Raw genomic sequence first — 22,507 nt, forward strand, 5'->3', positions numbered from 1 at the left:
TCCTCCTCCTCCTCAACAAAATGGCGCCTGTGACGTTTCTTCCGCCTCAGACTCTGCGACGGAAGGAGAGCAAGGGAGGCTGCATCCACACTGGAGAAATAACCCGGTTTGGTCCCGCTTTCACTGTTTCTGGTTCAAGACTATGGAATTCTGGGAGTTGGAGTTTGTTGTGGGGCCCTGGGCCCCACAACAAACTCCAACTCCCAGAATTCCATAGCAAAGAGCCAGACAAAGGGTGAAAGCGGGACCAAACCGGGTTATTTCTCCAGTGTGGATGCAGCAAGGGCTTTAATAAGTAGGGAAACTAAAGTTGAACGTGAGCCAACAAGTGCGACACGGCAGCTAAAAAGGCCAATGCGATTTTAGGCTGCGTCAGTATTAGTACAGTGTCTAGATCAGGGGTAGGCAACCCTTTTGAGCCGGGGGCCGGGTTGCTGTCCCTCAGACAACTGGGGGGCCGAAGCCGAAAAACAAATAATTAAATAATTTTTGAAAATTAAATAAATAAATAAAACGGGACAAATGTAGGACAAAATTTTCAAATGGAGGGCACTTTTATAATAAAAAATGGAGGACACGCGAAAAATTTGCTGATTTTTTTAAAAAATGTTAGGATAAATGCATGTTTCTGAGGCTTCTATAGACAATTGCCCCACCATGCCCCTCACGCGAGACGCCAAAGGCCCCAGCAGCAATCGGCGGCAGGACCGGGCTGGGGCCGGTCCCAAGGGCTCGCCGGGCCGCATCCGGCCCGCGGGCCGCAGGTTGCCTACCCCTGGTCTAGATCAAGGGTTTATGGTGGCCGTGGGGGAGAAGCAACGCAGTCAAAGCCACAGTGTTTGTTTCTTGGCTGTAAGGGAGACTGGAAACAAAACAGTGAAAGAAATGTAATAAAATGTCCTTTTGTATTCCAGCTGTATTTAATATATGTTTGAAATTATCAAAGATCACCACATGAGAAATACAAACACGAGGCAAATTAATATTTAAACCCAATTGTTTCTATGCTAAAATCAGATTCAGTACTAGGCAAGGTAGCAAACGTAGTAATTCATAAACTTGAGATAACATTTAGATCTTTTTTTTAAAGGATTGCTTCAGTTTAGAAGTGCTAGTAAGATGTGCCCATGCCTCATCCAATTGACACTTATATTGGCTCATTATCAGAGAAAAGGCCTCTCAAATAACTTCCCAAAATGATAGCTTTGGGACTGACAGAGAAAATAAATCCAGTAGCTGTAAACAGAGGTCAGTGAACTGATGTTAACAGGGTGAAATGAGCAAATATATATTCCAAAATGCTTGTTTAATGTCATCGGCATCATAAAAATACATCTGAATTAATTCCATATTTTCCTATCAGAAAGTACCAGTCTTAACTAGTTTATCATTTTCCTCAGCATAAGGCTAAAATATAGCCCAGCTCATACCAATAATATAGGATTCTAGAGTACTAAATATCACCTACCAGCTTTGAGTACTTAATAAATATTTCATCTGTGCCCACGACTCATATGTCAGATCATGAATAACTAGGTTCTGAATCTGAAGCCTTTGGCTGCACCTGCACTGCAGAATTCATGCAATTTGACAACACTTTATCCAATGCTATTAGATTCTGGACACTTGTTTTGTGGGAGATTTAGCCTTCTCTGTCAGAGGGCTCTGGTGCTCTACCAAAGTACAATGCTTAGATTTACATAGCACTGAGTCATGACAGTGAAAGTGGAGTCAGACTGTATTATAGATGCAGCCTTTAATACCCAAGGTATCACTTGGCGCCTTAGCAACCTGGAAAAGCCAAAGTACTTTCCTAAGATTCAGTTCCACAGAAGCTCCGCCTAAAATGTCTGTAAATAACATTTGCAGAGGTGCACTTTGCTGTTTTCTTTAGTAGTGGTCTTCCTGAAGAGTAAACATGTGACAGTTTTTACTTGCTCATCTTATTAACATGGTAGTACTGTACTTCTTAAGCAAAGATCTTGTGTTCTTCTTTATATTTTTAAGGAACTCCAAACAGGAGACACACAAAGAGTACGGTGGGGTAACAAGTACACAGCACCATCAATATCTATGTTGAAGAGTCTGGATGGACATACCCGTCTTTGGACTACATGTGTGTTTGTACACACATCTTAATTGCAACAGTTTTGATGGGCTGACTCTCCACTTCTGTCAATGTTGATGAAAATGTTCATAGCTCATCAGCTACCTATTAGTGGTAGCTGGCTTATTTAGTCAGATGCTCCCAAAGTTCTCTCATCCTGCTTAATATAAACACAGCAGACAAGCAACTGAAAAGGCCCAGCTGGCCTGAGCATGGAGGCTAATTGAGGATGCTAACTATTATAATGTCTTCTGACAATTTCCCATACAACAATTCAATCCAATTCCTCCATTTAAAATCTAATGTCAACAAAAAACATTTCAAATGAAATCATAGAAGATGCTGTGTGATCTTCTGTGTCAAAGAATTCTATAATTTAGACAGCACTACAAATCTGCTGTGGCTAAAAGATCATCTGAAGTATAAATATATGCCAGATGTTCCATCAGACCACATAGTGAAACAGGTGTGGTTCCCCACCAGTGTTTCTTTCCATTTGTCAGTTCTAGATTCTCTTTGGAATCATCTCCATCAATTTATGCTCACTTTTGTGCCCAACTCATGATAGTGGTTAAATCAGATAGTAAAAATTAACCTTGAGTAATGGGAATATAAATTCTCTAACACTCTCTTATGGAGAGTCCTTCATGGAATTTCTGTGGCTGTGGCTGTCATGTGGACTCCTCATTCTCTCTCTCTCTCTCTCTCTCTCTCTCTCTCTCTCTTTCTCTCTTTCTCTCTCTCTGTGTATGTGTGTACTGTAGCAGTGTCTGTCTGTTTCAGTTCTTTGAAGTTGAACAGACCATCAGTCTCAGTGTCCCATCAGGTCTGGAAGAGTGCTATCCTGTTTCCATTGTGTTCATGGAGAGTGCTGCCAGCTCTGGTTGCTCTGCTCATCTGTTCCCTTGTTACAGTGGTGTGACACATCTGTGCTGTTTGCTGTAACATATTATTACACATATTATTCATTAAACATGCATTCTGGTTCATCAGTATCTAGCATCATCATTAAACCTAGTGCTTTACATGCATTTGTGTAAATAAAACTTTGTCATCTTAAGTAACCCAACTTCTTAAGGCCACCTACCAATAAGCATGGTTTCCTTTTTCAAATTGCCATAACTGATAGGTCTAGCCAAGAGTAATCATTATCCGTCCCATGATGCGTAGGCATTTAAAGTTAGGAGACAGTGGAATTCTTTCTCATGGAATATCAAACACTGTCCTGTCCTGTGGTCTGAATCCATTATTGTATTGTCGCTAAGCAATCCATTCATTCTTCAAGAAACATCACATGTTCCAAAACTATTTTTCCTTTAAAATTATATGAACTGGCCAAGACACTGGCAGCAGAATAGTCACTGCCCTATAACAATAGCACCTCAGAATCAGGACTTTGATCTGAGGACCAGGAAACAAAGAGATAACCAGGTATCTTTAATGTCTAGTGTTAAATAGCATTGTAATTGTTTTGAACGGGTTCTCTGGTACTTTCCTAACCTTCATAGTCAGTCTCACATAGAGTATACATTAGTCTATAAATTATCAATGCACGGATTAGGAAAATAAATGTACAGTATACAGAGAGGATAATAATGCTGAACAGCCCTGTCCCTGAGTAATAGTGACTTTGTGGTTAACTAATGCAGACATCTGAATATTCAAGTTGGATCATGGCTATCTTTCATGAAGGTCATTGTAATTTCTACAGCCCTCCAGCTGTGATCATTTATTTGGTTAAAATATAGTCTTTCACAGATGTTTAGCAATAACTTTGAAACACTTGGTCATGTTAATACATTTGCTACAAATTAATATTATGCTGAAATAGTGGTTAATCATTTCTAGAGACTTCTAAAAGGGCATGTCAAAATGACAGCTAAAATGGTATAATTATCCAAATTAATTATGTTCTAATAATTTTAAGTGGAGAATAGTTTTTTTATGTGCAAAATCTTCATAATTTTTCCCTCTTCAAAAGACTTTCCATGGGTATATTTCAAGATGTCATTTCTAAGCTATGGGGACAATCCAGCCAAGATTAAGTACTTTTAAAATCATTGTTTTATAATTCAAGAGAGTTAACTGTGTGCTATTGCCCAGCATTAATATCACTGAAATTTGTATCAGACGATCTTTAAAGCTACTTGGCAGACATTCTTTTTGACATACTATTGTGCAAGCCCATACATTTCTGCTAAAATGTCCCACTGTTCAAATATCGGTGGGGCTTACTCTCAATAATCTGAGTACAGGATTGCGGCCTTAAGCATTTTCCCCACATTGTCACAAAGGTTCAAGCCAACCTTATGTATAACCCTTCTGAAGTTTTCTGTACAAATACTGGAAGATGGGAAGCTATCTCATACTGAGTCGGACCTTGGTCCATCCAGCTCAGCATCGTCAATAGTCACAGGAGGTGCCAATGGCTCTCCAAACCTGCAGGGAGGATTATGTTCTAGCCTTACCTGGAGATGCCAGGGACTCAACTTCAGCCCTTTTGTCCACAGAGCATGTGCTCTAGCAGTGAGCTATGACTACTACACAAAATTGTATACATGCTCAGAGGTAGTCAGAAGATTGGCTATTTTTCATTCTAACCTCTAATCCAAGGCTACTGCTGTACACATTTAATGACTATTTATCCGTTTCATAGTTATAATTTTCATCTAAGGCATCCCTTTCCTGTCAGCCTAAGACATTCTTCTTCGATTTAGGAATGCCCTTATAACTAATCAATACAGTCACAAAAGTACATTTATTTTGTGATGCTGCTAGACATTATTAATGTCTTTAGACTTGTATGGCTGGTTTTCCTTGTATCTTATAGCACTTTATGGCAATTCAAATTCAAATGGTAAGCAAAGGGACTAGAAATGTGGGGTGGAAATCCTTGTAGCATTTATAGAGGGTTTATATAAATAAGATACAATGAACAAAACAACAACAACACTTTTCCTTCACTAAGGCCCTAGTCAGAATCTCTCCCCTGCAACAGCTGTTAGAGGAAAAGCAATTCTGGGCATGTGCACAAAGAGGTTAACACCCTCCTCCATACACTACCATTTATTTATTTATACATATACATTTTGTTTTATTTATTCATTTAATACAGAAGTACTTTTTGGGCTATGGCTCCCATAAGCCCCTAGTGGCTATGTTGGCTGGGGGAATCATTGGAACTCAAGTCCAAAATATAAAATTTTCTTAAACTCTAGATTTATTTTCAAACTTTCTTCCAAAAATGGGATGTAATAATGCAGTTAAAACAAAAATTAAGATCCACAATTGAAACCAAATAAAATTAGAAGCAAAATTAAAAATCTAATTACAGAGAAAAGTATACTTGAAGAACCCATTTTTTCCCAGATCAAATTTTATTGCATTGTTTACTACAGACACATTGCAGGAACCTGACACCAAAAGATTATGTTTCTCTCTGGCCCTCCTTCACCATCTTCCTGATGTTGATGCTTCTAAATATCTTCTAGCTCAACAGAGGACAAGAAAGAAAAGAGGAGGCTGAGTGAACGTTTAACAGTTTTGTAAAAAGGAGCTTTCTTGTCAGAGGCTTTGTTAACAGGTATTCTTGTGATGGTTAAACATTCATGCCAAAGTATAGTAACCTTTTTCTGAAAAGTCTTGGCAAGTATGGAGACGTATGCTGTTTTTTATTATTATTATAGAGCATTTGCTGATCTCCGTGAAAATATGCTTTGCTATATTGGCTTATTTAGCTTCACATTAAACTCCTCTACAAAGATTTAATGAAATAAAGTAATAAAACACACAGTCATTTGCTTTAAAAAATTGAACTCATTGTTATAGTTAATAGAAGCAATTTCTTATTCATGTTTCATTAATGTTTTATGTTTGTTTTTAAAACTGTAATTTTAATGTGCCCTTTTGCTGGGTGCTAATGGAAATTTTGATGGACCATAAAGTAAGGATTGAGAATTCAAAACATATTTCTGTGGTCAGAGCCATGTTCAAAAGTGCATGAGCCCCCCCCCCACCCATCTTTGTTTCCTAGACTATTTATCTTGCATTTCAGCCTCTGCCATATTTCTTTAGCAATCTTGTTATACTAATGTAAAGAAGGAAAATCACTGTGACTCTCACATTGAACTTTTAAAGAAAACAATAGTTCAGTATTATTCTGTTTTCCTGAGGTATTTATTATAATGTGCTGAGCCTTGCAACATAAATATAACTTGTGTTTTAATAAATATTGCTGTCTCTCCGGCCTGGGCAATTTTTACTTAACAGATGGGTGAGGAAGTTGAGGCCCTCCATTTATTGGTGGATTCCAACTCCCATCAGCCCTAGCCATCATGGTTAGTGGTCAAGGATGATGGAAGTTGTGGCCCATCAGTATATGGGACAGCTATCCCAATCTTAAGAACAGAACAAAATTAAAATTGAACAGCTTTTTAGAACATTTCTCTCTTCTGTGAAACCTCTTCTATAACATTAATAATTGCCATTTAACTGCTTGTTGCTTAAGGACAAATAGCTTGCTCTTGAAGGGATCCTCCAGTGTCATTATCCTCTCCCAGGTTAAGCACATTTTAGTTTTGCTTGTCCTTGACTATTGAAACTCATATGTAGAAATTCTTGTACTGACCTATGATCCTTTCACAATAAACAATTATAGTGCTATTATTCCACATTGAGTGCCATGGTTCCATCCTATGGCATCCTGAGATTGGCATAGAGGAATATTTAGATTTTTCAGACAGAGAGCTCCGGTGCCTGACCAGACTAAAAATTCCAGGTTCCCACAGGATCCAACTATGGCAGTTACAGTAAATCACAGTGATATAGCTATCTTTTCCCTCTCCATCTGCATCAGAAACAGCTGTCCTCATAAACAATCCCCTACTAATTTCTTTCAAAGACAAGCTTTGTGTCCTTAGCAAATAAATATCAGAAAGAAATGGCATGGCTACAACAGAGATGAAGGAATTTAATCCAAAATATATTTTGCCATTAAGGTATTTTGGATTAAAACTCAATATAAAACATAATTTAAATATTGGTCTGTACTGTTTCTATCAGATAAGTGTTGCAACTGTTAAAATGATATGAAAGTTAAACATAGTGGAAGAGAAAGTGCAACAATTAATATGCTGAACTAGCATAATTAGAATGTAAATCAGAGTGGTTTGCATAATTAGATTATTTTCCATAATGTGCAAATAAGGTAACTGGATTTGAAGAAGTGGAACACAACAACCCTACTCCCCAGAAGACTGGTGGATGAAGTATCAGAACCTGGCTTATATAGTGAAGCCTATGCCTTAGCTTTCCTGTTCCCACCACTAGCCAACCAAGGTGGTGGCACAGCTGTTAAATGCTGGTTCTGCAGCCATTCACAGCCACAAGGTTGTGAATTCGACCTCAGGCAGGACTCCAGGGTTGCCTCAGCCTGGCATCCTTCCATTTAGGATGCTAAAATTAGTAACCTAGCTTATTGGGGGGCAATTAGCGTACACTTAGAGAGTGTGTAAGTGCAAGTGTACATACTTGTTATTGCAAGTCTTGTACCTTTTCCCAAAGCCTGTGAAAAACATGTGTTTCTTAGGAAGAGGAAAGCCTGTTACACCAGAGAAGATGGTCCCTGACCACTACACCCGACCACTGCCTGCCACTGGGGTCCCCCAGTAACTCAGTGGACCCAATTGTGCTCCATACTGGTTCAGCAGGTCAGTTTCTAGGGTACGTGGCAGCCACATATAGGGGAGAGAAGCTACGTGAAACAAGTGAAACCATCTTGTACCTTTGAAGTACGCTGCTATGCTTTTGGGAGGAAGACACATGAAAGGGATTTTTTAGGACAGAAAGACAGAAGGGATGTAATTTGTGTTCAAACGTAAAGTTTATGTTTATAGTCTTTTTAATCCATAGAAAATAGAATTTTAAAAAGGTAGATTTAACCATCTTTTGCTTACTAATAGAACAGCATTTAACAAAATTTGCATTCAGTTTTTGAAAACTATTCTTTTTCCATTAGTTCCAATGTTTTTATTGTTTAATGCATACTTTGATGCTGGAATTGAAATATGTAAATACTAACTCCTAAAATTTAAAAGGATGTATTAAAGAATAATTATGCTTCTATAATACTAAAAGCTTCCCATTTAAAAAGCAAAGTACACTTAAAATTACAAAAAACCCTCTAATCATGCAATATAAATATTCACTAGTGATGATTAGTCATTTTGGAAGTGGACTGATTAATGGAAGGGCTATTTCTAGTCCATTAATACCTGTTTTAAACATATTTCTTTTGTTTTGTTGTCTGGGAAAAAAAACAGTATTTAAAGGAAAGTGACTGAATCTAAAATACTATAGTCGTTCTTCATGCTTTTACTTTGTGTGACTTGGTGTAATTGGAGAATGTTAAGATTTCACTGACTATTTCAGTGCAGATATTCATATAAAAGCCTGAAAAATCTGAAGGCAAGCATATTCCTAACCCTAGAGATATACAGTGGGTCCTTGTTATCCACTGGGGTTTGGTTCCAAGATCCCCTGTGGATAATAAAATCCGTGGATGCTCAAGTCCCATTAAATATAATGACATAGCAAAACGGTGTCCTTTATAAAAATGGAAAATCAAGGTTTGATATTTGAAATTTGAATATTTTCAAACCGTGGATCCTTGAAACCATGTATAAAAAAATCCATGTATAAGAAGGGCTGACTGTATTCAGAACAAAAATAAGCTGGTATTATGGCTGGAAATGGGAACTCATGAACAACACCTTAAACTCAATGGGACAACAAGTCATATCTTGAACTGCAAGAACCCATAGCCACAACCAGCATAATAACCAATGCTGAAACATGAAGTCCAACATCTGGAAATGTGTGATACCCACTCACAGACAGAATGCCTATTTTTTCCTATTTATCTTTACCTCTACACTGTTGTTTCTATACACTAATACATTTTAAAATAATATGCAAATCCATGGCAGGTGCATTCAAAATCATAGCTCTGAAAAGATACATTAAGAGTTGTCTCCTATAATTAGGAGTCAATATAAGCACTGAAGAAGCCTTCTCCTCCCCAACTCAGCTGAGAGAAAGTGATTATCTGGAATTTATGAGCTAGGAATCCAGTTTCTCATAAAATAATAAATAACGAAAATTGTTATTTCAAGTAGCTCTCAAAAAGCAATAAATGTCTCGTTTCTAATTTGTGTTTTGCTTAGCACTGAATTGGATTTCCTGATTAAAAGTGTTGAGATGGCAAGGTTTCATTTTCACCTACCATTTTAAAACGAGAAGGTGTCACCATATTCCAAAATGCCTGATTTGAGACTACTACTAGACATAAAGCAAGTGTGAGGTCGTTTCAGGCTTGCTGAAGAGATCCGTTGGGTAAACCAACAGTTCTTCATCACACTGCTGTGTTTTCATTTTGTTTCCATTTGACTGGTTGTAAAAATACTACCAGCCCTGAACAGAGTGCAGCAAATCCAGCACATCTTGAGTTGTGCTGATTAAGCCAAGAGTTTGGTTAAAGCTCACATTCCATAAAATTCTGAGTGGTTAAGACTTGATGACCCTTGCAGTTGCTTCCAATGCTACAATTCTATATTTCTATCCTTCTATTATGTGTCCCTTTGTATTTTTCAAGTGCAACTAAGGCCTGAAACACACTGCAGAAATTATCCAGTTTGAGACTGCTTTGACTGCCCTGGATAAGTGCTAGGGAATCCTGGGAACTGTAATTTATTGTGGAACCAGAACTCTCTGATGAAGAAGGCTACATGTCTCACAAAACTAAAATTCCCAGGATTCCCTAGCACTGAACCAGTTAAAGTAGCCTCAAACTGGACTATTGCTGTAGTGTGTTTTGGACCTAAGTCTACTGCTTTCAGTCAGAAGCACTGCTGTGTCACCTCCAACCAGTATAGGCTGCATCCATACTGCAGAAATAATCCATTTTGACACCACTTTAACTGCCATGATGCAATGCTATGGAATTCTGGGAAATATAGTTTTTGGAAACATTTAACCTCCTTCATCAGAGAGCTCTGGTGTTAGAACAAATTACAAATCCCAGGATTCCATAGCACTGAGCCTGGGCAGTTAAAGCGGTGTCAAAATGGTTTATTCCTGCAGTGTGGATGCATCTGGAGCTGATGGAGTTTGAAGTCCCAACAACTGGAGGGAACAAAGTGAAAGAAGATGGAGGTAGGCTTCAGTTGCTGCTGGGAGGTCAATTATATATTGGACATAGTGCTTCTGATTGAAACATATTGAATACAGCACACAGCAGTGGTTTCCAACCTTTGGGCCAACTCTTTGTTTTGGACTTCAGATCCCAGAAGCCCCAGCAGACTTGGCCAACAGTCTGGAATTATGGGATCTGAAGTCAAAAACATCTGGAGGACCAAATGTTGGGAACCACTGGCATACAGAAATGGTGAGAGACCAAGCAGATTACTGCACTAGACCCTTACAGTGCAGCTATTCCACTGTGTAACGGCCCTGTCTGCCTCCCGTTGCATTTTGGGGCTTGTAGTCCAGTGAGGCCTAAGAGCTCTCTGGCGGAGTATTCTAAATGCCCCTCCTTAAACTGCAAACCCCAGAATGCAAGAGGAGGCAGCCGGAGCAGTTAAAGTGGAACAGCAGCACTATAAGAGTCTAGTGCCACAATCTCCCCTCAGGCCTTCTGGAGGAGGCAAAGGATTGTGGGAGTTGTAGTCTTTTTGTAAAAAAGAAGAGTCCCGGCGCTCCAAAGGACAGTTGGCGTGACGTTCTTAGAACGGCCGAAGACTCCTTCCTCGGGAAGCAGGGAAGCCGAGTGCCAACGGCGCCGTGGTCAGTAGCCATGGCCGCGGAGAGCTCCAGCTACCCGAGGGCCTCCATCGAGGACGACTTCAACTACGGCACCAACGTGGCCTCGGCCAGCGTCCACATCCGCCTGGGTAAAGAGCCCCCCTCCCTCCCCCTGACCTCTTAGGCCTCTTCAGCCTCGAAGGAGGCCTCCTTCCTCGGGGCCGCGTTGTTGTTGTTGTGTGCCTTGGAGGCGTTTGGAGGCGGAGGGGCTTTGCCATGGCCTTCCCCTGAGGCTGAGAGAGTGTGACTTGCCCAAGGACACCCAAGGGAGCATTTCTAACTTATGGCAACCCTGTCATGGGGTCTCCTTGGCAGGTTTCTCCAGAATTGCCACCCTCTTGAGGCTGAGAGAGTGTGACTTGCCTAACGTCTCCCAGGGGGGTCATGCCTGATTTATGGCGAACAGAGCCATAGTCCAGTGCTCAAACCACTTGAAGGTACACAACAGCAACAACAACAGAGTCTTAGTCCAACACTCAAACCACAAGGCCAGGTTGGCTCTGTCGCCCTGAATCCTGCCTTTCTACGTGAGCCCTTTCCTTCGGTTCACTTCTGACTAAGGCTGCATCCACACTGTAGGAATAATCCAGTTTGACACCACTATGGCCATTAAAATTGTGTCAAACCGGATTATTTCTACAGCGTGGATGCAGCCTATTCAACGTAGTCCCCCTGCCTGCCCCAACATACCCTCCTTTGCTGCTCCCACTGCCTGTTTAATCAAGTTGACTGAGAGGAGGTTACAACCCAAGTGTCTGCCTTGGCCTTAAATACTTTCACTTTCACTTTTGTGCTTTCTTTAAAATCAGATATTAAACTGATAAAAAGGTACTGTTGGCACAAAGATGCAACACTGAAAGGAAAAACAGAATTTGTTCCTTGCTGCCTAACGCTTAAAGGCATTGCAAGCTTTTAACTGCACTGTGTTTTTTTGGACTGTAAGTCACTTTGGGTCCCAATCTTGGGAGAAAAGTGGAATAATAATAATAATAATAATAATAATAAAGGATGGAAAAAATTGGTCCTGCTATTCAGATTATATTAGTGACAGTCTTTATCTGGCTTTTTAGACATCAGGCTCTGATGTCCAAAGATTATTTAGCATGTATATATGTATTAATCTCACTAAACCAGGTTCACTTGGGTTCCTACAATATCCAGTTATGTTTCCTTTGTGTACCTTATTCATTTGTAATACAGTACACTTTTCCCTCCACATTTGCGGATTTGATTATTCACGGATTGTATTAGCATGTTCTCTCTAGGAATATCTAGGTCCTCCAGCGCAATTCTATGGTCAACCTTAACCAAAAGTTGCACCGAAGGACCTAGAGATTCCTAGAGAGGCGTCCTCTCAGGTAAAAACACAATATTTTTGTTATTTGCACTTTTCCCATATTCACAGGGTTCCTGCGCCCCTAACCCCAGCGAATGTGGGGGACGAGCGTATAATGAATATGGCAAATAATATTCGAAACGACCTGGCATCATTGCCTTGTCGGGAAACTCCAAATGCCCTGATAATTCAAATGGCGATTTTAAACCCTGAGGACTTTTCATTAATACAGAAAATATCTTACATGAGTCAGAGGCAAAGCTACAAGGAGCCATGTCTGTCACTTTTGGAAAACAAGAAAGCTAGCTCATCTCCTTTAAGCAGTAACATTTAAGTGTTGCCTCCAACACACAGAGTAAACAGCTAAAGCAAATAGTTTGATCAAAGCAGGAACGAAAAGCTGCCTCTGTGTTTCCAGAACTAGTAAAAATGACAATAAACCTGCAAGGCGTTCTTACACAGGCACAGAGAACCTTTGAACCAATAGCGGATTTAGCCAGTTACTGTTTATTCATAATCTGACTTAGCCGACTCATCCATTGTGATGTTGTTGGGCTGTAGTTCCCGGCAGCATTTCCCAACATATTCTGTGGTGAGGAATGCTGGGAGTTTCATTTAAGCAACACCTGGAGCAGTGGTGGTTTCCCAAACTATCATTCTCCAGGTGTTTGGGACTTCAGCTCTCAAGCTTCCTGGACACTGGCCAGGGTGGCTGGGGGCTTCTGGGAGTTGACGTCCAAAATACCTGGAGAACCACAGATCACTGTGGAGAGACACTGGCAAATGGGATGTTCTGAGCAACCAATCGGAATTAGGCTGGCAAAAAGTTGGGGGCTTGCCTGATGAGCGGCTATAAAAAGGAGGAGCCATTGAGATGGTATGAGTGCATCTTAAAACTGCCAGCAGTGCAGTTGGAAGTAAGGGTTAAGCCTCGAGGGGGATTTAGATTCCCATATAGCAGCGGTTCTCAACCTGTGGGTCGCAACCCCTTTGGGGGTTGACCGACCCTTTCACAGGGGTTGCCTAAGACCATCAGAAAACACATATTTCCGATGGTCTTAGGAACCAAGACACCACAATTTTATGGTTGGGGGCCACCACAACATGAGGAACTGTGTTAAAGGGTCATGACATTAGGAAGGTTGAGAACCACTGCCATAAAGGAAGGAGGGGTTTCAGAAGGACAGAAGTCGTCCTGTGAAATCAGTTTAAAGTGAGAAGTTCTTTGAGCATTGCAGAGCCAGTGAAGGGAAGGCTCAGTCCACATTATTCTGTAGAATTGTAACTTATGAATAAAGCTAGAGATTTATAGTATTTATACTCCTAATGAATGAGTTTTGGTAGAAGGTGTGTGTAAAGAACTAATACACAGTTGGAGTATAACTGAAGTTACTGAATGAACTGAAACAAAGAGGCAAAACAGGCCAATGAGAACAGTAAATCCTTGTAGCAATTGTGTCCTCCTCCATTTTCTTTAGCAAGTAGTGAACTAATGGAGCAGAGAAATAATGACTTGAACCAGTCACGTAGCCTTGCTGATGCTTAACTTTATCACTGCTAACCAAGGTTAGCATTAACTTGTAATAACCAGTTTGGAACTGTGGATACTACTGTGTTAAAATTATTTTCCTTCTGGTTTGACCTGTGTGGTGACCTGCTCAGTCAGTTCTACGCTTCATTCAAGATACAGATTATTGCACTACCCTGGGGATAGAGTTGACCAAAGGGTGTTGGTTACTCTCAAACTGTCTCCCATTCTGAATAATCTGAATAGCCATGACCTCAAGCTCCTGGGCTGAAAATGCTGCTGCTTAATGCCAGGTTGGTGAATGGTCAGTTGCCATTCAGGACTTGATCCTGGATGACTGTGCTGCTGACCTGGCATGTGTTGTAATCTCAGCTTTGGCCACCAGGATTCTCTTTCCAGTATTAATGCATACTTTCCAGTTTGTGCAGCCCAAGGATCTGGGCAGACTCCTTACAGTGGTTAGAGCCACCACTTGTGTACTAGACCATTGCTCTTCCTGGCTTATTAAACAGGCCAGGGGAGGACTGACTGAGTGGGCAAGGAACTGATTAATGCCTGTTTGAAACAGGACACAAGTCCTAACTGGCTGAAGGAGTTGTTTTGCAAGACCTCTTGAAAAACCTTCCCTGGATCTCACTGTACTGGATAACTATAGGTCAAACTCCAACATCTCATTCTTGGGCAATTGTCAGCTTTGTAGATGTACTTTTATCAATTTTTTGGGTATTGTTTTTAATCTGTATTGTTTTACCACCTTGAGTCCCATTGTTTGGAAGATAGTGGGATATAAATAGATAAAACAATGACGACAACAACATCTTGTCTTTATAAATCACTTAAAAGGAAATTGATCAGTGACTAAACTAAATTGATATGTTTTATTTCCTGTATCTTAGCTTTCCTGCGCAAAGTGTACAGCATACTTTCAGTTCAAATTTTCTTGACCACAGTGACCTCTGCGGTGTTTCTGTACTCTAGTACGATTCGAACATTTGTGCATGAAAGGTAAAGTCCTTTAGCAAATCTACTTATTTTTACTTTTTTAATGTACAATTAGTATGGACAGAATGACTGAAATCCAGCATTGTCCTGGTGCTGCAATTTTGGCACAATGGGACAGTCCCCATGTCTGCAGTTCTTTGCACCATCTCTTCTCAGCCCCCATATAAGTTGGATTTGGGATGCATGCAGGATTGACTGGAGGGAGGAACGACCAACCCTTTTGTTTCCACTGGATTCTGCCATTCTGCCAAAGGAAGTTTTAATGCTGCATACTGCTTACTATCTTTTAATGGCATATAAAACTATGATGTATTCCTGGGAATTTTGATTCTACCATTGGTTTTTGCCCCCCCCCCCTTCCCGGTTCTTTAGCAGAAACCTGAATTTTTCCTGACACAGAGATAAAGGGTTATCATATTCAAAATCTGCTTAGTGTTTGTTTCAGGATACTGTTAAAAACATAAGAGTAAGGTTTTTGCTTTCAAGCTAGATATATTTGAGCTAGAGAAAGCAGGAATCTTCCCCAACAAGTCATGTTCAAGAGGGCAGAAGGAAGGAAGATCTTGCCCACTTGAGTCAAACCCTAGAGCAACTATTTATTTATTTCCAGTCAAGAGAGTGACACTTGTAAAGAAAAGAAACACTACTAAGTTAGACCCTTACAAATTATATGGCATTGGGTGCAAAACTCTTTCTCCCAGTCCTGATACTTGTGTTGGGGCAAAACAAAAATGAAACAAAAAGACCACCAGGTTGTTCCTATTATGAAGATGCCCTGGATTGCAGCACATTTACTTTCTCACGTATAAATCATTGTCTTCCACTGAATTCTGTGGTCATGTTTTTCTTTTCCTTAGCTATGTTCCAGAATGAAATTACACAATTTCTTCAAAAGAATTTACCGAGGAATCAACTGCTATAATGAACTTTTTTTAATCAAATAGTTGAAGACCTTCATATATTTGAAATGCTGATAACTTTCTATAGATTGTATTTTAATTTTGTGTAGCAAGTAAAGATATTTCTAAACCTTCTGTATAGACATATTTAAGCATTTTAAACACTCATGAAATAATTTGATAGACGGCTGCTATCTTTTGCATTAAAACAGAATAGGAGATTTCTAATAGTGTCTATGTTCTCGGTTAAATCTTACAGCCCTGCTTTACTTCTGGTGTCCTTACTTGGTTCTTTGGTTGTGATTGTGGCACTTATACTGTACAGACACAAGCATCCAGTTAATTTATATCTTCTATTTGGATTTGTAAGTATTTGCATAACCCATGTTTAGATTTTGTGCGAATTTTAGATATAGTCATAGATGTTCTAGTGGAGTGACTTTACTTTATTTCTCATACTTAATTATACCCCCATTTAAATGTTTTTAAATTATCTTTGTTCTTCAACTAGCCTTTTAATACCTATCTATCTGGAACATGTGCTGTACCGTTAATATACACAGTTGTCATATCTTCAGATGTGGACTTCAGGAAGCAAATACTTTACACTAAATCCACTTGCTAGTCCCAGCTAGAGTAGATTATTGAATCATTGGCACTTACATGAGTGTTGATTTGTCAAGTTCTGATTGATTCAGCAGGGCTAATCTAGTTGGAACTAACAAGTGGATTCATGCTTTTAGCCTCTAGACAAAAACCTAGTCAACATCTTCTAATAAAAAAAGAAGTGGTTTCTTACCATATGAATCCAGCTGTGGCACCTGTGAATTTCATGCTGATATATACTTGCTCACAAAACTGTCAAGTGATAGTTCAGTCAAGGCAGAGAAAGGGGTAGATTATGGCTCTGTTTTTTCTCACTGTGAGCAGATAAATGTTGATGACTTTTGTATTCAGCACATAGGTATCAACTAAATGTCGTGGGTGGCCACATATAGAACCTGTAGGCAGGCTTCCTTTCCTTTCTGTCTTCAAACACAGCTGTATCTGACACTGAAGAGAGACCCTGCCTGCAGGCTCAATAATTTGCACAAAGTTCTCTGAGAATATCAGGGTCCTTTGGCTTGCGAAAGCTGAGCGACACTACCATAATGTTGGTTAAAGATTATGATTGCTTTTCTTTTATCTCTCATAGACCATTTTAGAAGCTCTGGCTGTGGCTATTACAGGTAAATATTCAATCTTATCCTATATTTCATTAAAGGAGAAAGCAGATGCACATTGTTCCTGTTTCTAACTGCCAGGTGGAGCTTGGAAAAGTTACTTTTTTGGAATGCAGTCCCTAATGGCCATGCTGGCTAGTGGGGATTCTGGAAGTGGTAGTTCAGAAAGAATAAAAAGAGTTACTCTTTTTGAACTACAACTCCCAGAATCCCCACCAGCCAGCACAGCCAGTAGGAGTTGCATTCCAAACATAACTTTTCCAACGTATGTACCAGAGCTTAGTATTTGTAAGCAAAGGCACTCCCAAAAATAATTCTTCAGTGCAAACAGTCTCTGCCAAGGAAGACATTGGCAGGGACTTGCCTTTGAACTTGCATTTGCATGGTAGCTCTAGGAAGAGGGAATGTCCTTGTTGCTTCAGAGCACTTCCAAAGCCCAGGATGACTGTAGGTGCCTGCCTGATTCTGGAGAAGGAAAAGGACTGGGGGAGTTCTCCTGTTGAACTTTCAAAGGTGTTGCTAAGCAGCTGCTTCTAGCTGCTTCTCAGTGCCTCTAGGGCATCCTGAACTGGGAGACAGGCAGAAGTGAATGAATAAATGCCCAGTGCAGAAGGGATTGAGCTAGGAACTACAATTTTTTGACCATATGTTAGCAATAATTGATTGGTGTTGGTTTGGAACCTGCATATGCTTCCACATCCTGCATGCCTGTATTCTTGCTGCTGTTAACAAGTGTGTGCACATGTGCAAAATGTCTTCTGAACAGGGGTGGACTCTTCAGTTTTTTTGCCTCCAGCTTCTATTAGACCTAGCTAGCATTTTAAGTGGCAAGGGCTTGTGGGAGGTATATATAGTAAAACAAAAAAATCTGTATGGTCATAGCTATCCATTACTATTTTATGAAGAATAGGGTAAAACAGACAGGCCAAATGAAGTGGCTTCTGGCCACTTTGGAGACTTGCCAATTAAATGATGCATACCTACAATGTGGTTAGAAGCTGTGATCCTTTCTTTAAAACTGGAGCAAAAAGAAGCAGGGATAATACAACTGGCAGCACCAGTCAGCCCCTGCATCCATGGCTCACCTTGGGAGTGTGGACAGCGGGATTCCGACCCACTTCTGGCCAGAGTAGACTCAGGCTGCTCTTTCATGCTTGTCTGCTCCAGACCAATGATGCAGCCCAACATTCCCACCCTCTTGTTCTGCCAAGGAGTTTGAAAGCTGTGCTGAAGAGTCAGACTTGAGCTTCCCTTAGCACAAGAGAAGTATGCTACAAATGCTATGCTAGTTTTGACATGTTAGCCTCTCCTTGGTAAAATGAACAAGAACGTTATAAAAATGCAGGGCTGCTTTGTGTGTTGATTCATTCTCTCCTCTGTCCCACTTTGAAGTATTAATAGAACAGCATCTCTACCCCAAGAATAATGTTTACACCTGACTTTTTAATTAGTTCTATAAATGTGCCTGGTTTCACAGACATTCTATTTGACCATAAAGGTGTGCATATGGTAGTTTCCAACATAAACCAGATGTAGCTGATAAAATACCAGTTTTAAATATGAGCATGATACATACCTACATTAGTGTAAGATAAAACAACAAAAATAATGATACCATCTATTTGAGATATAGTTTTAAGAGACCTCATTTGTTTTTGTTTTTGTCTTCTGTAGTGACTTTCTATGAAGTATCTGTTGTCCTACAAGCCTTTATTCTCACTACTGCTGTGTTTCTGGCTCTCACTGCATATACTTTGCAGTCCAAAAGGGATTTCAGCAAAGTTGGAGCTGGGTAGGTTACTTTGGGATCCTCCTCTTAAATTATTCATAGAGATACAGTATATTGGTGAGTTTTCTATAACTGCTTTGCAAAACAAAAAGGTCAATCAATTATTGTCATTCTAGAATAAGACAATGTAATGGTATTAATGTAATGATTTCTTTGAAGAGCTGTTCTGTAAAAAAAAAACTAGGGTAGCTACGCTGATTAAGTATGGGCAACTGGTTTGATGCACAGCAGAAAGATCTAGATTTGTATCATTTTTTATTTGTTATGACTAAAATAGCGGTTACAATAATTGTGTCAAAATAGGAGTATGCATCTGACAGCAATATATGTGTACATCATTGATTCCCAGATTTTGGTCCCCCAGGTGTTTTAGACTTCAGCTCTCAGAATTCTTGACTGTTGCCCAGGCTAGCTGAGACTTTGGGGAGTTGAAGTCCAAAACACATGGAGGAACAAAGTTTGGAAACCACTGGTATACATATGTAGACAATTAAGCATCCTGCACTCTGTGTGTTTGTGTGTAAAAAAATGATGAGGTGGACTACAGGTCTCGGCAGCCTTATCCATCATAGCCAGTGGTGAAGAATTCTGGGAACTGTAGTACAACAACAACTGGCAGCCAGTGTGATTCCCATCTCAGCCGAACATGAAAGCACTTTCTGAAAATAAAATCTCCTAATCTGTATTTACAGGTTATTTGCTTGTTTATGGATTCTTCTTCTGGCAGGTTTTCTAAAGGTAAGTTGTCATGCTCTTGACTAATACTGGAAAGTGTATTGGATAATTTAAATTTGTGAAAGGTCTAAGTTAACGGTGTTAAATGTCTTGAAATATAACAACTAAACCAAAATGATGAAATTCCTGAATTAGATTTTTGTTCTGTAGTGTATCTTCTTTGTTTTTCAAAAATCCTATGTGGTAAAAACAGTTTGAGCAGTGAGTGGATTAGAAAATAATAATTTTCAACATGTATTATTCTTCTTGAGTGAAAATAGCAGTGATATTAAAAGTGGTTCAATACATAAATAATTTTAGTGGAATTGTTATAGTTCAGATTCATTTAAACTATTATTACTCAACTTTAGCAGCCTTGGTTTTTGTTGCATTCAGACACTATATTGAACAATAATTTTCAACCTGTTTCAAATCATGTTCCATTTTGTCACTTCAGTCATCACACAAGACTACATTTAAGCTTCCTTAATCAGTGTTTGTCACCATGATTGTAGCAACTCCACCCAGATCTCCCTGGTGCCCACCTCTGTAATGAACAGGGGTTAAGACTGCAATCCTATACAGCCTTGTCTGGAAATAGGCTTCATTGGACATAATAGGGCTTACTTCTAAGTAAACACTCATGGAATTGTATTGTAAATGACAGCTGTACAGTGTGGTTTGATTAAGATTCAGATATTAGAAGCATAGATGACCTGTACAGAATGCCATGCTCTGTTAATATGATTCAAATTGATGATATGTCAAACCTTGTCAAACACCAGGATGTCATAAAGTAGATTTCTGAATAAAGTATTGAAGTCCTGGGTCTTTGAGTGTAGAAGGGAAATATTTTTAGACTCTACATCAGGGTTTAAACCATGTCTGGATACCGAACCACAGGTTGCAAAGGACTTGTCTTTTCGAAGAATGTACTTCAAAACATCATTTTATGATATTGTTCTTACGCTGCAGAGGCAAAATGCTCTCTTTGCTTTGCTTTAAAATGCCTAGGGGCAAGAATACCCTCGATATGTTTTAGAAATGCGTCATAAAGCTTGGCAATAGTCCATTAACATTGCAGCTACAATATGAGAACTGTGTTTGTTTTGAAGTGAATTCAGTCTTGTCACTTTAGAGAAGAAAAGTTCTACTGTAGTGACAGTCTTGTGGGAGGATGTGACAAATGTCTTAGGAAAAGAGAAAAACTTGAGGTTCAGGAATGGTCTATATGTACAATCAAGAAAATGGTGTCTTGCTGTGCATATACAATTTTCTTTAAACAAATAAAACATTTAAGTATAATTCTGTTACTGATATCTGCTTTTGAGGAAGTTTTGTGAAATGAGAGTTGCACACAATCTTTCTTTGTGTTATTTTCTTACAGCTTTTTTTCTATAGTGAGATAGTAGAGGTGGCAATTGCTGCTTCAGGAGCTCTTCTGTTCTGTGGCTTTATCATCTATGACACTCATCTGCTAATGCACAAACTCTCCCCGGAAGAATACATATTGGCAGCAATCAACCTCTATTTGGACATCATCAATCTGTTTCTGCACCTGCTGCGTTTGCTAGAAGCATTTAATAAAAAGTAATTGGGAGTCGTTCAGACTTGGGAAGCTGGGTACAGTATCTGAAGAGTTAATAAAGACCTAAAAAAATTTGCAGTGTGTTTTGAGATTGAGTCTTTACATTCCATGGTGGTTTCAGTGTTTTGTGTATAAAGGATGTTCTAGAGAGTAGATGCTTATGATTCTATTCTGAGATCAGCTAATTACATATTGCAGTCATCCTGACTGTTTGGTAAAGGCTTCGTTCCATCAGTTTGCATATTATTATTGATTGAAAGACTTGCTCATCAACTTCCAATTGTGCCAATAAGCACTATTAAAATTCTGTTTTATTTTGGCAGTAATTGCCACAGATGTGTCCTTTGAGATCAACAATTGTCAGTGGTTGGCTGGCATAAAACAGTTTAATTTTGCCATTCAATGCTGAAGTTTTAAATAACCTAAAGTTCTGTTTGCGGTGGTCATTTTTGAAACCCTTGCAATCTAAGCAGTTTGAAGGAATATTACAACAATCCTGCTTCCTCTAAACGCTTTTAATATTCTGCTAGTTAAAGCAAAATACTGTATTTCCAAATACTTCTGTATTTTGGAATATTCAACTTTCATACAACATATTCCATTTTGGGGGAACAGATATCTTGATTCTGTAAGTAAATACTTGATCTGTTTTGAAATGAATTTGCATCTATCTGAAGTACTAGGATCTATTTTTAAGTAGTTCCTGCAGTTTGGGTTCTTTATTCAACTTCTGTGAAACTTAAAAAGCTCACATATATATATCTATATCATATCCAAATAGTTTTTGATTATCCTTTTGGGATGCTGAAACTGTTTTAACTCAACTTTAACTCCTTCTGAAAGTTGTTTTCTCTGATAGTCTGATAATAAGGGATAAAATATTTCTGTGTAGTATACTATTTATTGACTAGTGTTTGTTTTGGTCTTGTAGTGTGGAGTGCTGGCAGGGCAGAGGTGTCAGTTACATTCCATCTGCCCTTCCATTAGGATATCTGGAACGCACAAAAATAAATTTTATGAAATGATAATTATGCAAGCCATTTGTCTCTTTATTTGCTTTTTTGTCTAGTGCTCCAAGATGGTAAACCAATATTTTCTAGATCATTAAGTATGAACAGAAAATTAATGTTGTATTTGACAATTAGCATAACCCTATATGCTCGCACCACATGACGTAGCAATGTTCCTCATTCTCAGCTCCTTCTAGACTTGACAGTGTTCAGATCCTGAAACTATACCAAGCATTAAGATTGCCTGCAGTTAATAGCCGTTAGCCTAAATATCATTCCATTCATTCTCAGGAATGTGAGACCTGACAGTGTTGCACATTAATGTATGAAAATATATTTTTCATGTGCTCAGTGTCAACTATCTTAATTTTATAGCTTGAGTTTCTAACTGCCTGTAACAACTGCATTGTAGCTGATTTGTGTTTTTTTTAGTGAGTTGGGCCCCAATTCAG

General features: G+C 39.2%; 1 protein-coding gene across 1 annotated transcript; it reads left to right on the top strand.

Annotated features, from left to right (window-relative positions):
- The first annotated feature begins 10,741 nt into the window (after positions 1 to 10,741).
- TMBIM4 (transmembrane BAX inhibitor motif containing 4) lies at positions 10,742 to 22,073 on the top strand. The gene is made up of 7 exons (XM_089524180.1): positions 10,742 to 11,055; positions 14,727 to 14,835; positions 15,991 to 16,096; positions 16,927 to 16,960; positions 18,629 to 18,746; positions 19,436 to 19,481; positions 20,845 to 22,073. Exons 1-7 carry the CDS (start codon positions 10,959 to 10,961, stop codon positions 21,049 to 21,051), a joined length of 717 nt encoding a protein of 238 aa, XP_089380306.1. The 5' UTR covers positions 10,742 to 10,958; the 3' UTR covers positions 21,052 to 22,073.
- The last annotated feature ends 434 nt before the right edge of the window (positions 22,074 to 22,507 follow it).

The sequence above is a fragment of the Sceloporus occidentalis genome, unplaced genomic scaffold, assembly GCF_023333645.1.
Source record: "Sceloporus occidentalis isolate IW3139 unplaced genomic scaffold, rSceOcc1.0.p SCAF_5, whole genome shotgun sequence".
NCBI classification, from domain to species: Eukaryota; Metazoa; Chordata; class Lepidosauria; order Squamata; family Phrynosomatidae; genus Sceloporus; species Sceloporus occidentalis.